Genomic DNA, 16,415 nt, shown 5'->3' on the forward strand with positions numbered 1-16,415 from the left:
ACTCTCGCCTCTGAGTCAGAAGGTTGTGGGTTCAAGTCTCACTCCAGGGACTTGAGCACATAAAGCTAGGCTGACACTCCAGTGCTGAGGGAGCGCTGCACTGTCGGAGGTGCCATCTTTCGGATGAGACGTTAAACTGAAGCCCCGTCTGCCCTCTCAGGTTGATGTAAAAGATCCCGTGGCACTATTTCGAAGAAGAGCAGGGGAGTTATCCCTGGTGTCCTGGCCAATATTTATCCCTCAACCAACATAACAAAAACAGATTATCTGATCATTATCATACTTCTGTTTGTGGGACCTTGCTGTACACAAATTGGCTGCCTCATTTCCTACATTACAACAGTGACTCCACTTCAAAAGTACTTCTTTGGCTGTAAAGCACTTTGAGACGTCCGGTGGTCATGAAAGGCGCTATATAAATGTAAGTCTTTCTTTCTTTATGATAGTCAAAAGACTTAAAAACTTTTTTTCAATAAAGTTCTTAGGAGGTTTCAAATGCAAACTCAGACTTAGGCCTAGAGATCTACTGCACACATTGTGAAGCCCAAGTGTTGTGAGACCGCCTACTATAGGCCGTTTTACAGTTATCGCCGCTCTACAGTTATCGCTTTCATGCTTTAGGGAATCCAATCACCAACCTGAGTTGTACTGCCACTTTTATATCACAATATCTGGAACAGTCTCACATAGACATTGATGTAGCAGTATGGCTGCACCCGTACTCATGATTAGCTCATTCCTCAGTGTTTCTTGATGCTTACATAATCTTTGCAATTCTAAAAAAGCAATGATAAAGAATTGCAACTACTTGTGTGATCTAAACTGCTTCAAGTACAAGAAGTATCATTTGGATAAATCACCATTTCAGTAACTGGAACTTGGCCGTGAAAGCTTTCACATTAGAACACTTTTTCTCAAACCTAAAGAAAAGTGGGATAGGAGCAGAAATGCAATTCCGTTGCTAACATTTGAAAGGTAATGACATATTTCTCTATCCCCCGCCCACATCCTTACAAAACACTCTCACTCCCTTTCCATTGCGTATTATTCTTGCAAGTCAAGCAAGAGTTAAACTTACGAGGCAAAGGTATGGCGGTGTGACTGGGACTGTGTCGCTGTCTTGACAGCATCTTTCATTTTTTTTTGTCTTTGCTGTTTTCAGGAAACTCTATGCTGAACTTTGTCAAGGAATAGTGGATGTAGCCATTTCCTGTGTCTTTCCATTGAGTGACTCACCACAGAAACCAAGCCAACAGTCCGTCTTCATCAAATTGGGAAGTTAACAGAGTGCCGCCTTCTACTCCTGTTCTTCCCAACTCCATTTCATTTCACAATCCGATGAGGTGTATGCTTCAGTATCAACGGAGTGCTGTAAATTGTGTAGATAAACTCTATACATAGCTCTCAAAGGTCTATTTAAAGGCCACTGCAGACACGATGAATAGTAATTATGAAAACTGTGGAATTATTAGATAAGGTGGATCACTTGTATAAATCAGCAGCTTACTAGATGCACAGCTTTAAGAGATTTTTGTTGGAAAATTACAATCAAAGCCTGACGGTGGGAGTTGCTGTAAACTGGTACATGTTGCTTCACACTCTGCAGAAATGCTGGAAGAATGTGCTCTATTTATTACAAATGGTTAGCAGGTATCGTGTGGTAGTTATCTCGACATAATCTCTTTGTGGATTATGAAATTAGAATTACTGCTTTGGATCAGTTTTATTGAAGTACTCAACAGTACTTCAGCTTAAATACTGAAATTATGGTACTGCACTTGGAGCAAATAAAAAGTGTAGGCATCTTTGATAGTGTGCTGTTTTCTGCCAATATCATTCATACAGTGGTGCATAGAAATGGATATCACTGTGACCCTGAACGGCCTAAACCAACTCCTTAATCCACGTCTCATAATGTGTACACTGGTGTGTTTCACCTATTGTGAACGTCAAGCGCTTCAGAAACCGTGAAGGAAGGTTATCGTGCACTGCTTTCATTCAAATTACCTACACTGTGGAACTCTTCTTTGAAATGCAGCTGCTATTGTGGACATGAAGAAAGCAAAGATTTCTGCTTTTATTATATTGCAAACACTCGATCCTCTGAGAGGAGTTGCGGGGGGACGAATGGAATTTTAAAGATGCCAATTTTATGACGGGTGGGGTGGGTGGTGGGGGAGAAGAATCATCTTTTCCCTTTTCTGCTTTTTTTTTCCTTTGTTTCCAAATTACTGTTGTTGCCATTTGTGTTCGGTTCTCTGCAGAATGAAATGCACTATTACAAGCTTTAGTTCATTCTGTTTGCAGCCTATAAAAGCCTGCATACAGCTGATGAGGATTATGACACAAATTGGAAAATGGTTGCATGCACTAAATGCATTTTGTCCTGATTCGCAGATTGTGTATGTTCATAACAGGAACTGACCTCCTTTCTGAAAGTAATTAATCTTTTGTTTAGTAAGTTAGGAAATATCAAAATTATTTTTCTATGTGTGGTTTTCAGTTTTCTTTTCCTGCCAAGCCGACCGTCCAGGCTGTTGCTATCATTTTATTGTGTGTCCTGCCATCTGCATGATTTTGTTTACAGGTCAAATATTTTGTTCCTCTAGTATTTATGGTTCTACTTCCTTTCTATGGGTAAAATTCTGTGCACTACTGAAATGGAGGCCAGTTCCTGTCTAAAGTGTTAACTATCAGGATAGAAGCATTGAACAACCTGGGTGTCACTCCAGTGTATTTGGGGAGTGCAGTTCTAATCAAGTTCCCCACCCCCCACCCCCAGAATATTCCCTACAGTTTCTCTACGGAGTTCACTGTAGAGAGTTATCCTGTGTTGCACTCACCACAGGCAGATTATTGTGATGACATGTTGCTATTTAGTGCATGTTTCTCGGTATCTAACTTCAAAACACTATCATGAGGAATAAACAGAATAACCAACCATCTCCCGTTTGCATTTGTGAATCTCTCCTGTGTTGATTCTTGATTATACTTGGAAAATAACATTTTTGAGAGCCATGTCACCGTGGTCTTGTGTACTACAATAGGGGTGCTCTTGATCTCATTGTGGGTTATAAGGGGAGAAATCAAAATCGCAACATTGAAACAAAAAACCTCTTCACAGAAACTTCATCAAACAAATAAGAAACTGTGAGCTAAACACAACCAGAGGAGACTTTCATCCCATCATTTGAATCCAGGTCCCAGAGATAAATAGCCAGTATCTAACCCAGTGCAAAACCTAGTTCCCCATTGAAGGTATTCAACCTGCAAACAGTCTGAAGGGCTGTGTGTAAACAATCTAATGTTTCATTAAAATTTATCTTTTTAAAAAATAAATAAATAAATTTAAAAAAATCACAACTTGGCTTTCAGATATTACCGAACAAAATCAGAGGACTTGTACTATAGCAAGTTAGGGAGAGGCTAGATGCAGGTTCTCCCAATGGCTAAGTGTGCTTGTCTCTTGGAGTAGTTGAGACATCAAAAACCAGGAAGGTTCCAGTCCAATCCTAGCTCTCTGTTGTGTTGCCTAATCTCACTGTCGAGGCTCATGTGTGAGGTACTGGAGGGAGCTTATGGAATAAGACTCCCTTCAGACCAGGAAAGGGGAGAGTAGAAATTTGCGGACAAAAGTGGGAGGGAAAAACATTGAAAATAATTACTTTAAACTGCAGCAAGGTACCTGTTTTAAATGGTTCCATATACAAGCAGTTTAAGAGGCTCAAGAAAGCGAATGCTAACCAAGTGACTGTTAATTCAGCACTGTCTACTTTCTGAAGTGTGTGCATCATCCCTCCTTGTCACCTGAAAGTGTGCACACCTTGCTGGGTTTCTGTTATACAGGTTCCGATTGCTCTCCTGCACCTCAGCGAGTGGTCATCTTTCTGGTGTAAGCCTTGACGGTCAGTGTCAGCTGGCTATTTAACCATGGGGGGAAGAAAGGAGTGAGCAATCACTGCCTAGGCTGGTCCTGTCCTTGTTGCTGCCAACACATGCATTCTTCCATCAGAACTCTGGCTAACAGGACCAGGAAACCTGGCTGATTTTGCCTTTCATAATCCAGGGACGCGGAGGCTAGCTAACACCTTTAACTCCCAGCCTGACTAAGTCCGCTAACTCAACACAGATCAAACTTGGAACCTCCCTGGTATGTATGGCTGAGGTAATCGCTGCATAAGGTTCACAATGCATATGTGTGAATGCACATAGTATGTTAAATATGATGAGCTGCAGATGCAAATAGCCACTGGGGAATATGATGTGGCAATAACGGAGACCTGGCTCAAAGAAAGGGCAGGATTGGGTACTAACTATTCCTAGATATAAGGTGTTCAGGAAAGAGAGCGAAGGAAAGAAAGGAGGTAGGGTGGCAGTATTGATTAACAACAACAACTTGTATTTACATAGCACCTTTAACGTAGTGAAATGTCCCAAGGTGCTTCACAGGATTATTATAAGATTTGACACCAAGCCACATAAGGAGAAATTAGGGCAGGTGACTAAAAGCTTGGTCAAAGAGGTAGGTTTTAAGGAGTGTCTTAAAGGAGGAAGGAGAGGTAGAGAGGCGGAGCGGTTTAGGCAGGGAATTCCAGAACTTCGGGCCGAGACTACAGAAGGCATGGCCACCAATAAGGTGAATATTACAGTGCTGGAGAGAGAGGATGTTCTGGAGAGGTCAAGGACAGAATCTATTTGGTTAGAGTTGAGAAACAATAGAGGTGCCATTACACTACTAGGTGTATTCTAGATGCCGCCAACCAGTGGGAAGGATATAGAGCAAGTTTGCAGGGAAATTAGAGAGGTGCAAGAACTATAGAGTAGTGATAATGGGGGACTTCAATTATCCTAATATAGACTGAGCTAGTAATAGTATAAAGGGCAGGGAGGGGGAAGAATTTCTGAAGTGTGTTCAGGAGAACTTTCTTGATCAGTACATTTCTGGCCCAACGAGGAAGGAGGCATTGCTGGATCTGGTTCTGGGGAATGAGGTGGGTCAAGTAGAGCAAGTTTCAGTAGGGGAACATTTAGGGAACAGTGATCACAGTATGATGAGGTTTAGATTAGCTATGGAAAAGGACAGGGCGCAATCTAGAGTAAAAATACTTAATTGGAGGAAGACCAATTTCAGTGGTTTGAGAACAGATCTGGCCCGGGTAAATTGGAATCAAAGATTGGCAGGCAAAACTGTAATTGAACAATGGGCTGCCTTTAAAGAGATGTTTTGGGTACAGTCAAGGTGCATTCCTGTGAGGGGGAAAGGTAGGGCAACTAAAGCTAGAGCTCCCTGGCTGACGAAATAGATAGAGAGTAAGATGAAGCAGAAAAAGGGGGCGTATGGCAGATGTCAGGTTGAGAATACAAGTGAGAACCAGGCTGAATATAGAAAGTTCAGCGGGGAACTGAAAAAAGGAAATAAGAGGGGCAAAGAGAGAGTATGAGAATAGATTGACAGCTAACATAAAAGGGAATCCAAAATCTTCTATAGGCATATAAATAGTAAACGGGTAGTAAGAGGAGGGGTGGGGCTGATTAGGGACCAAAATGGAGACCTATGCATGGAGGCAGACGGCATAGTTGAGGTACTAAATGAGTACTTTGTATCTGTCTTTACCAAGGAAGAAGATACTGCCAAAGTCATAGTGAAAGAGGAGGTAGTTGAAATACTGGATGAGATAAAAAAAAATTGATAAAGAGGAGGTACTAGAAAGGCTGGCTGTACTTAAAGTAGGTAAGTCACCAGGACTGGATGGGATGCATCCTAGGATGCTGAGGGAAGTAAAGCTGAAAATTGCAGAAGTACTGGCCATTATCTTCCAATCCTCCTTTGATATGGGGGTGGTGCCAGAGGACTGGAGAATTGCAAATGTTACACACTTGTTCAAAAAAGGGTGTAAGGATAAACCCAGCTACTACAGGCCAGTCAGTTTAACCTTGGTAGTGGGGAAGCTTTTAGAAACAATAATCTGGAACAAAATTAACAGTCACTTGGACAAGTGTGGATTGATTAAGGAAAGCCAGCACAGATTTGTTGAAGGCAAATCATGTTTAACTAACTTGAAGAGAGGGTTAGTGAGGGCAATGCGGTTGATGTGGTGTACGTGGACTTCCAAAAGGCGTTTGATAAAGTATCACATAATAGGCTTTCCAGAAAAGTTGAAGCCCATGGAATAAAAGGGACAGTGGCAGAATGGGTACAAAATTGGCGAAGTGACAGGAAACAGAGAGTAGTGGTGAACGATTGTTTATTGGAGGAAGGTATACAGTGGGGTTCCCCAGGGCTTGGTAATAGGACCACTGCTTTTCTTGATATATATTAATGACCTAGACTTGGGTGTACAGGGCACAGTTTCAAAATTTGCAGATGACACAAAACTTGGAAGTACAGTGAACAGTGAGGATAGTGGTAGACTTCAAGAGGACATAGACAAGCTGGTGGAATGGGTGGACACATGGCAGATAAAATTTAATGAAGAAAAGTGCGAAGTGATACATTTTGGTAGAAAGAATGAGCAGAGGCAATATAAACTAAAGGGTACAATTCTAAAGGGGGTGCATGAACAGAGAGACCTGGGGGTATATGTGCACAAATCATTGAAGGTGGCAGGGCAGGTTGAGAAAGTGGTTAAAAAAGCATACGGGATCCTGGGCTTCATAAATAAAGGCATAGAGTATAAAAGCAAGCAAATTATGATGAACCTGTATAAAACACTGGTTCGGCCTCAACTGGAGTATTGTGTCTAATTCTGGGCACCGCACTTTAGGAAGGATGTGAAGGCCTTAGAGCGGGTGCAAAAAAGATTTACAAGAATGGTTCCAGGAATGAGGGACTTCAGTTACGTGGATAGACTGGAGAAGCTGGGGTTGTTCTCCTTAGAGCAGAGAAGGTTGAGAGGAGATTTGATAGAGGTGTTCAAAATCATGAGGGGTCGAGACAGAGTAGATAGAGAGAAACTGTTCCCATTGGTGGAAGGGTCGAGAACCAGAGGACACAGATTTAAGGTGATTGTCAAAAGAACCAAAGGCGATAGGAGGAGAAACTTTTTTACGCAGCGAGTGGTTAGCATCTGGAATGCACTGCCTGAAAGGGTGGTGGAGGCAGATTCATTCATGGCTTTCAAAAGGGAATTGGATAATATCTGAAGGAAAGAAATTTGCAGGGCTACGGAGAAAGGGCAGTGGAGTGGAACTAGCTGGAGTGCTTTTGCAGAGAGCCAGCATAGGCTCGATGGGCCCAATGGCCTTCTGTGCTGTAACCATGCTATGATTCTATAAACTGAGACATTGGGGACTCAGTCACTTTGTTAACGTAGCCTGATAGTTTCTGTGTCTTTAGTCTACACAAATATGGAAGATCTTCCAAATGTGTAACACAAATTAAAGCAGCAAACCTGCCTATTTCAGCAGCCATGCCTTCAGCTACCTAAGCTCTGGAATTCCCTCCCTATACCTCTCCGCCCCTTTCTTTGCCTTTAAGACACTCCGTAAAACCTATAATGTCCGTGTGTAATTGAGACACGGACTGCAGAAGTTGGTTATAACAGGTGTTTACTGAATGGAGACAAAACTGGAACTACTATACAAAGTTACTACACAGGCTTATATGCAGGGGTGGTCACTACTGGTACTGCAGTATACAGGGGCTGCAGAATATAGTTCCTTCTTCAAGGTACATACACTACAAAACCTACCTCTTTGGCCAAGCTTTTGGTCATCTGTCCTAATATTTCCTGATGTGGCTCGGTGACAAATGTTGTTTGATAATACTCCTGTGAGGCGCCTTGGGACACTTTATTGTGTTAAAGGTGCTGTTGTAGGAGTCTACGTACTCCTAACAAAATATACTGAACTCGGAGAGGTTCAACAGAAAAGGTTTAATTGTTGAGACCACATGTTGAACACAAAAATGGCGTCAGAGACTACACCAAGTCCGACTGTCTTTCATCAGTCCACAGTTTAGACTGCCCCTCCCCCGCTCTGGGCTTAACTATGTTGCAGATCGAGTTTCTTAAAGGTGTGATCCTTCTTAAAGGCATAACGCCTGATTTATAGTCTACGGACCGAAAAGCGGATTGTGTCCTTTCTGTGATCGGTACGCCACACTTTACAAATTCAAGTTGTTCTTGTAGAGCTCCAAATTAAACAATGTTCTCCATAATGCAACAGATACACATTTACAGCAGTTTGTGGGAATTGCAGTGAAACGTCTGCTATCAACCACAGTGAAGGGAATGCAAGAACATAGGAATTAGGAACGGGAGTAGGCCATACGGCCCCTCAAGCCTGCTCCGCCATTCAATAAGATCGTGGCTGATCTTCGATCTCAACTCCACTTTCCTGTCCGATCCCCATATCCCTTGATTCCCCTAGAGTCCAAAAATCTATTGATCTCAGCCTTGAATATACTCTACGATTCAGCATCCACAACCCTTTTGGGGTAGAGAATTCCAAAGCTTCACAACCCTCTGAGTGAAGAAATTCTTCCTCATCTCAGTCTTAAATGGCAGACCCCTTAATCCTGAGACTATGCCCCCTAGTTCTAGTCTCTCCAGACAGGGGAAGCAACCTCTCAGCATCTATCCTGCAAATCCCCCTCAGAATCTTGTATGCTCAATAAGATCACCTCTCATTCTTCTAAACTCCAAAGAATATAGGCCCAATCTACTCAATCTCTCCTCACAGGACAACCTTCTCATCCCAGAAATCAATCTAGTGAACCTTTGTTGCACCGCCTCTAAGGCAAGTATATCCTTCCTTATATTCCACCCCCCACCTCCAGTGCGAATAATTAAAGATCCCCAAATGTTGCTTATACAAATAGCGTGCAGCAATATATAAATTTATCAAGAAAAGATGAAATATAAATGACACAAGAAGGCCTGCTATAAGGTGACATCTGGTGCGAGGATTTATCCATTAAAGATTCTGGTGGATAGTCGGGATGGTGGATAATAGGAGTGTGGATAAGGGAGGATCCACTGTATTCAATACAGTTGATCTAAATGTGGCTCTAACACAAGACAAAACAAATCACCACAGGGGAGTGTACTAGGCAAGAAAGTGGTCTGAACAACAAAACTCCATTTCGCATCTGCAACTACCAGATTTTATTATACACTTTGGCTTGCTTTATTACACTGGAGATAAATTATTTCCAAGGCTGATAAGATTATTGCCAATTCTATCCAGCTGGTTATATTCTGCTTTTCCAATTACACAGGAGACTGTCTTTTAGAGAACCACATGTCCTTCCAGTACAAGTAACATAATAGATGCTGACGTAAGATAGGACATGATAATTCAGTCAGGTTGCCATGATAACATCATAAACTATAAAGTGACACTTGAGTGGGTCATGAGCATTAGCAGAACTATGTGGTTGAATCATTACTTTAAACTTAAGTGCTAGGCAGTTGTTCTTTATATTGTACAATCAGTTTACATTTTAAACTTTATGACCTTTACAAGAAAATAGGAAAAACCAAGGATCAGAAACAGTCATTTGGCTCATCGACGCTCATCTTTCTAGCGCTTTAACTTTCCCATCATGGTACATAATTGTATTTTAAATAACTGCAATGTTTTGCCTCTATTACCTTGTTTGGTAGATTATTTCAAACTCTTTCATCGAGTAAGGAATTTTTTCCTGATACCTGCTCTAAATTAACCCTGATTTCCATTTATGCCCTCTGTTCCCACTTCCTCAGCATACTTTAAAGTAATATTTTTATCTTCTTTGTAACATTTTATGTATTTTGATGAGGGTTCCCCTTTTAACTACCTTCTTCTAGACTGTAAACTTTAATCTTTCTTCATAGCTTATCTCTTTATGCTGGAGATCAGTCTTGTTGCGCTTTTCTGTACCTTTTCTAATGCACATATACTTTTCTTAGTGATATGGTGGTCAAAATTGAGCAGTCTTCCAAATGGAGATGCAGTATCTATATATATAAAGCGGCTCTTCTGTCTGTCCCGATGTCTGTCTGTCTGTTCTCTATACGTTTGAAAGTTACAGAGCGTACCGACGCGCGCGTCGCCTCAAAAGAAAGCTTGCGATTCCGGACCGGTCATAGGCGTATTTACATTTCGGCCGGACAAAAATCCCGCCCGCGGTATCCCAAAAACGTTCAGCGTTCCGCTCATTAGCATCTCATTAGCGACCGTGTGACGTCGAGGTCGACCAATCGGACGGCGGGTTCCTTCCTACAGTTGAGTGTCGAGTGACTCGACGATTGACCAATCCTACGCTTCGGTGACCTGACCGGTCGACCAATCGATGCGTGTGTGGGCGGGCCTTATCCTTCTGAACCGAGGTGAGTGGCCGTCATCTTGATTTTTCACGATTTTTTCCCCACACTTTCAGTGTGTTAGGGAAGTAAGGTAAATATTTGAATTATGTGTTAGGGAATTAATTAACAATTTATTTGAGTTTTATATTGTGTTTAGCAACCCCCCCCCTCCTCCTCACCCTCGCGCAGGGGGGACTCGGGGCCTGAAGCTCAAAAAATTTCTCACTCTCTCTCTCTTTCTTCCCTCCCTCTCTCTCCTTCTCCTCTTCCCTCTCTCTCCTTCTCCTCTTCCCTCTCTCCTCTTCCCTCTCTCTCCTTCTCCTCTTCCCTGTCTGTCTTTCTCTACTTCCCCCTCTCAGGTTTCACGGTGTCGCGGACGGACCGCCCGAAGTTTCCCGCTTGCTAACGGCCGCCAAGCCGCCCTTGCCTGCTCCCTGCGGGCCGCCTCGCGCCGACCGCACTGACCGCGCATGCGCCGCCCGCACTGACCGCGCATGCGCTGCCCGCCCGCAGCGGCCGTCCATCAGCCGCGCCATACGCGGGGGACCTCAGCTCCAGTCCGTCCCGGCCTCAGAACCGGACCTCAGGCGCTAGGCAGGGGCAGGGGCCGGAGAGAGGGACAGAGGGGAGGGGGTGGGTAGGTGTGGGGGTGGGGGAGGGGGGGAGAGAGGGGACGGGAGGGAGAGGAGGGGAGGGAGGGATAGGACAGGGAGAGGACATGACAGGGAGAGGGGGGACACACAGGGGCAGGGAGACCAAGCACCCCAAAATTGCCCTCGCAACGCGGGGCTCCCCAGCTAGTATGTAATATAAGACCTGAGGATTTGTTGCATCACCTAGCTGAACTGTAGTAATACAACTTGTCTGTACTGTAGAACTCCTTATATAAATCTTACTAATATTTCCTGAAAACCCAACGACAGAGAAATGTTAGAGTGAAATATACTGTTTAAGAGTGACCTATGGCAGAAAGAGTCACGTTGATGAGTGAGAGTTGACAGGTCTGAATTTTCATGTAAAAGTCAACGTGTCTTTTTTCCAGATGATCTGTATATATCTGCAACATTTTCTTTTTGTAGATGTGCGTGTGTACACAAATCTTTCTTCTTCTTTTGCAATAATATGCATGAAAACAGGCCACATTTTTTAAAACGAATATGACTTGAGTCGAAAGCTCCGTGCACGCTGAGTTTTAGTTGTTCGGCACGGAGAGAGATCCTGAAGCGGAACTATTGTCGCTGGTGCGGTTGTTCCCCTCCGGTCCCTCTGCCTGGGTTGGACATGGCCGGCAAATGGCGGAGCCTGTGCGGCGAGGAGAGGCTGCGGCCGAGCCTGAAGAACCTGACCGAGCCGGGGCTGAGGGCCGGCCGAGTGCAGCCCGAGCAGCACCAGGCCTTGCAGGAGCTGGTCAGAGCGCACGTACACTCGTTCGACCAGGCGGTGAGCGAGGGGCTGGCGCGAGCCGTGCAGGTGAGAGTGTGGGCCCGGGACACGTGCACCAGGGACCAGCAGCAACAACAACCTGGAACCCAGACCTGAGCAAGCTCTGCAGTAAAAATTACATTTTTGCTTATATTTTATCCACATCTTTGTTTTGGCGCTCCCCCTCCCTCTTTTTTTTCACTCCCACATGGCAGCTGTCTCTCATTCCGCCAGAGCATTTCACACCTAATCTAGAGCCGTCTTTTGTCTCCACTAGTCCTGTCACCATCTCGTCTCGTTTTGAATACTCTTAATGTCTCTTCACTTCTTTTGTTCTCTCCCAGCCCTGCCTTTCGATTTATTTCATTTCCTTTCCAGTTTTGAAAAAGGGTTAGACCCGAAAATGTCGACTCTACTTTCTCTCCACGGATGTTGCCTGGCCTGCTGAGTTTTTCCAGCATTTTCTATTGTTATTTTGGATTTCCAGCATTCGCAGTATTTTGCTATCGTGCAAGCTCTGCAGTAGTTTACTTCAGGTTGGGTTTTATTCAAGAAACGCAGCTCAGTGCAAAAGTCAACCTGTCTCTCCCATCATCTGCAACATTTTCTTTTTGTATATATGTGTGCGCGCGCACAAATTTTTTTGGGGGGAATAATATACGTGAAAACAGACCACACTTTTAAAAACGAATATGAGTGAGCCTCACTCCAATTGACTTGAAAGCTCGGTGCATCGCCCCGCCATTCTTCTCACATTTCTCCCGCATCCCCTTACTCCAGGTTTAGGGTCACAATCACAGTTCCAATAGGCGCTGGGTGCCATCCTGCCTCCTGGTTATACAGAAAGACCAGCGCCTCAGGACGGCCCAAAGCGCTTTACAGCCAATTAAGTAGTTTTTTGTTTTTGAAATGTAGTCACTGTGGTAATGTGGGAAACGCGGCAGCCAATTTGCGCACAAACAGCAATGTGATAATGACCAGATAATCAGTATTTTTCTTAGTGATGTTGGTTGAGGGATACATATCGGCCAGGACACCGGGGAGAACTCCCCTGCTCTTTGAAATAGTGCCATGGGATCATTTACGTCCACCTGAGAGGGCAGACGGGGCATAGGTTTAACGTCTCATCCGAAAGATGGCCCCTCTGGCAGTGCAGCGCTCCCTCAGTACTGCACTGGAGTGAGAGTCTAGATTTTTGTGCTCAAGTCTCTGGAGTGGGACTTGAACCCACAACCTTCTGACTCCGGGGCGAGAGTGCTACCAACGGGATGTGTGAAACCGCTGGCAAGGCTGGCATTTATTGCCCATCCCTGGTTGTCCTGAGCGAAGGTGGTGGTGAGCTGCCTTCTTGAATCGCTGCAGTACATGTGGTGAAGGTACTCCCACCGTTAGGTTGGGAGATCTAAGATTTTGACCCAGTGATAATGAAGGAACAGTGATGTACGTCTGAGTCAGGATGGTGTGTGACTTGGAGGTGATGATGTTCCCTTGCTCTGGAATTCCCTCCTAAACCCCTCTGCCTCCCTCCTCTTTAAAATCCTCCTCTTTGACCAAGCCTTTGGCCCCCCCCTCAATATTTTCTTCTTTAGCTGAGCGATCCGTTTGTTAAATTACACCTCTATGAAGTGATTTGAATTTTTTTTTACATTAAAGGTGCTATATAAATGCAAGTTGCTGCTCCAGCCTTCTTTGGTGGTAGAGATTGCAGAGTTGGGAGGTGCGAGCGGTGAACTTGGTGAATTACTGCAGTGTTGACACTACAGGTTGAGCTCTGATCCAATGGTTCTCTGCCTGAAATGTTGACCAATCATTTCTGTTTTCAGAATCTGATTGACCTGCAGTGCCTTTCCATCATTTCCTATTTATTTACTTTTGTTAATTATTATTTGCGTTTGAGTCTCGCCATTGAGTTGGTAGACTATTTGACCACAGGAGGCATCATCTCCAGGCCCACTCTGCCGTCGCCCATTGGCCAAATATACACACACAGACTTTTCCTTGTAGTCACTCTGCCTATTTGATTTAATTTAAATAATGCCAGCTGCTCATGTTTCATGTCCAACCTGCTGAGCTTGAATTAAAAGCAAAATACAGCAGATGCTGGAAATTTGAAACAAAAACAGAAAATGCTGGAAACACCCAGCATCCATGCAGAGGGAAGACGAGATGTTTTGGGTATGGACACCTCATCCATGCCTTTGTTACCTGTAGCCTTGACTATTCCAATGCTCTCCTGGCCGGCCTCCCATCTTCCATTCTCCATAAACTTAAGCTCATCCAAAACTCTGCTGCCCGTATCCTAACTCGTACCAAGTCCCGTTCACCCATCACCCCTGTGCTCGCTGACCTACATTGGATCCCGGTCCGGCAACCCTTCAATTTTAAAATTCTTATCCTTGCTTTCAAATCCCTCCATGGCCTTGCTCCTTCTTATCTCTGCAACCTCTTCCAGCCCTACAACCTGCCGAGATCTCTGTGCTCCTCCAACCCAGGCTTCTTGCCATTGGCGGCCGTGCCTCCAGCTGCCTACGCCCTAATCTCTGGAATTCCCTCCCTAAACCTCTCCGCTTCTTTACCTCTCTCTTCTCCTTTAAGACGCTCCTTAAAACCTACCTCTTTGACCAAGCTTATGGCCATCTGTCCCAATATGTTCTTATGCGACTCGGTGTCAAATTTTGTTTGATTACGCTCCTGTGGAGCGCCTGGGGATGTTTTATTACGTTAAAGGCGCTATATAATTGCAAGTTGTTTCCTCAGAGCTAAGCTAGCTGCCGAGAGCTTTTTTCTAAAATGTGTGTGATAGTGCTTCATAGAGATGTGACTTCTAAATCTTTCTTCAAAGCTCTTACTGACACATTTGCTTTAAATGTGCTCACTGCAGGCTATTCCTCAGTTGGAGCTCAATTATAAAAATGAGCGCATCAGCCTGGTGTTTGTGGATGCTGTCATCAACCCTCCCATGGTGCCTAAAGGCAGCATCTGCAGTGAGCTGAAAGTCTACCCGGCGGAGTGCAGAGGCCGGCGGAGTACTTACAAGGGCAAGTTAACTGTAAGTATCATTAGTTCTGACCCATAGCTTTCAATATAGGTTAAAAACTGCTGCAGTCACAGTAACCTGCTGCTGGAGTGGGGATTGTTTTGATACTCGGTTAAATATTATTATAGTCTTGTTAGCCCAGATCTTTCCAATTGGTGTTACTTTTAATGCTGGTATAACCAATTTAAAATAACAATGATTGAAAAACCTAGCTTCTGTGTTTACAGCCCCTTGGGTCACCTTGAGCTGATCCTGCCTGGCTGCAAGTTGACGCATAACTGGATTTGTATCCAAAGTTATGTCAACTGTGTGATTTTCCTGCTTTTTAAGCCCAATTTTTTTTAATGTGTTCTTGTGATGCTGGCATTTATTGACAAAATCTATTTGCCCTGAGGGCATTAAAAATTAACCATATAGTGTTGGACTGGAGTCAAGTGAAGGCCAGTATGGGTAGGAGAGCATTACTGACCCAGTTGGGTTTTTAATGACACTCTAGCAGGTTCTTGGTCATTTTTCTGGTGCCAGTCAACAGTTGACCAAATTTGTTGAATTCAATTTCACAATTCTCCATGGTGGGATTTGAACTCTCAACCACAGGTTACTAGTCCAGCTCCATAACCGTTACGCTAGCTGAGAGCAACGACTCACATTGGGGTATGCTTCACTAGGAGTCCCAAGTGGCCATTCTTCATGTGTTATGCTTGTCAGTGAGCATTAGTAAGCAATTCATCCTGTTCACAGCTGTTTCACGATCACGTCTTCAGCCGACATAGTCATAACGGCACAGAAGGAGGCCATTCGGCCCCTCGAGTCTGTGCCGGCTCTCTGTAGAGCAATCCAGTCAGTCCCATTCCCCCGCTCTATCCCCGTAGCCCTGCAAGTTTATTTCCCTCAAGTGCCTATCCAGTCTCCCCTTGAAAACATTCAGTGTGTCCGCTTCCACCACTTCCGTCGGTAGCGAGTTCCAGGTCCTCACCACTCGCTGCGTAAAAAAGTTTTCCCTCACATCCCCCCCCGTATCTCTTGCCCAAAACCTTAAATCTGTGTCCCCTAGTCCTTGTGCCATCAACTAGTGGGAACAGCCTTTCCCCGTCTAGCCTATCCAAACCCATCATAATCTTGTACACTGCTATCAAATTACCCCTCAACCTCCTTTGCTCTAATGAAAACAAATCCAGCTTCTCCAACCTGTCCTTGTAGCTAAGATCCCCCCATCCCCGGAACCATTCTGGTAAATCTCCTCTGCACCCTCTCAAGGGCCTTCACATCCTTCCTAAAGTGTGGTGACCAGAACTGGACGCAATACTCCAGTTGTGGCCTAACCGGGGCTTTATAAAGATGCAGCTTTTTTTCCTGTACCTGTGTACACACTAGTCGGAGGGAGTGGTCATTTGGAGTGGACGCACTGGATGATGTTTCCCCCCTCCCCCGGCCCCATTCCTAATCCAGGGACACTTGAGTTGCATGATTTTAACTCTGAATTACCTTTGGATAAAATGACTGCATGCTGCTGATGTCTGATCACTCAATGTCGTTCAGCGTTACTGGCTGCTCTAGTGTAAACTGGGCATCTGACATGAGCTGAGTTCAGGGTTTCAGTATGATTCAAATGGAGTCTGGTCTGTCATATGTTGTTAAGAGTTCCACCTGTGTCCTGTGTGAGTGCA

At 44.4% G+C, this 16,415-nt stretch overlaps 2 protein-coding genes across 4 annotated transcripts in view; both read left to right on the forward strand.

Moving 5' to 3' along the window:
- Window positions 1-2,941, forward strand: part of ttl (tubulin tyrosine ligase) — a 32,393-nt gene extending 29,452 nt beyond the window's left edge. For both annotated transcript variants that reach the window (XM_085997882.1, XM_085997883.1), the window contains exon 7: window positions 1,163-2,941. In XM_085997882.1, the coding sequence (XP_085854008.1) occupies window positions 1,163-1,283 (121 nt within the window). In that variant the 3' untranslated portion in view covers window positions 1,284-2,941. The remainder of the gene's footprint in view (window positions 1-1,162) is intronic.
- An 8,535-nt stretch (window positions 2,942-11,476) lies between these two features.
- polr1b (RNA polymerase I subunit B) overlaps window positions 11,477-16,415 on the forward strand; it is a 53,327-nt gene continuing 48,388 nt past the window's right edge. Inside the window, exons 1-2 of one of the 2 annotated variants that reach the window (XM_085997884.1) lie at window positions 11,477-11,759; window positions 14,593-14,760. In XM_085997884.1, coding sequence (XP_085854010.1) covers window positions 11,571-11,759; window positions 14,593-14,760 — 357 coding nt within the window. In that variant the 5' untranslated portion in view covers window positions 11,477-11,570. Of the gene's footprint in view, window positions 11,841-14,592; window positions 14,761-16,415 lie in introns of both variants that reach the window. The other variant, XM_085997885.1, reaches the window with a different exon arrangement.

This window comes from Somniosus microcephalus, chromosome 9, assembly GCF_052327205.1.
Source record: "Somniosus microcephalus isolate GS21.2 chromosome 9, FLI_Smic_1.0, whole genome shotgun sequence".
NCBI classification, from domain to species: Eukaryota; Metazoa; Chordata; class Chondrichthyes; order Squaliformes; family Somniosidae; genus Somniosus; species Somniosus microcephalus.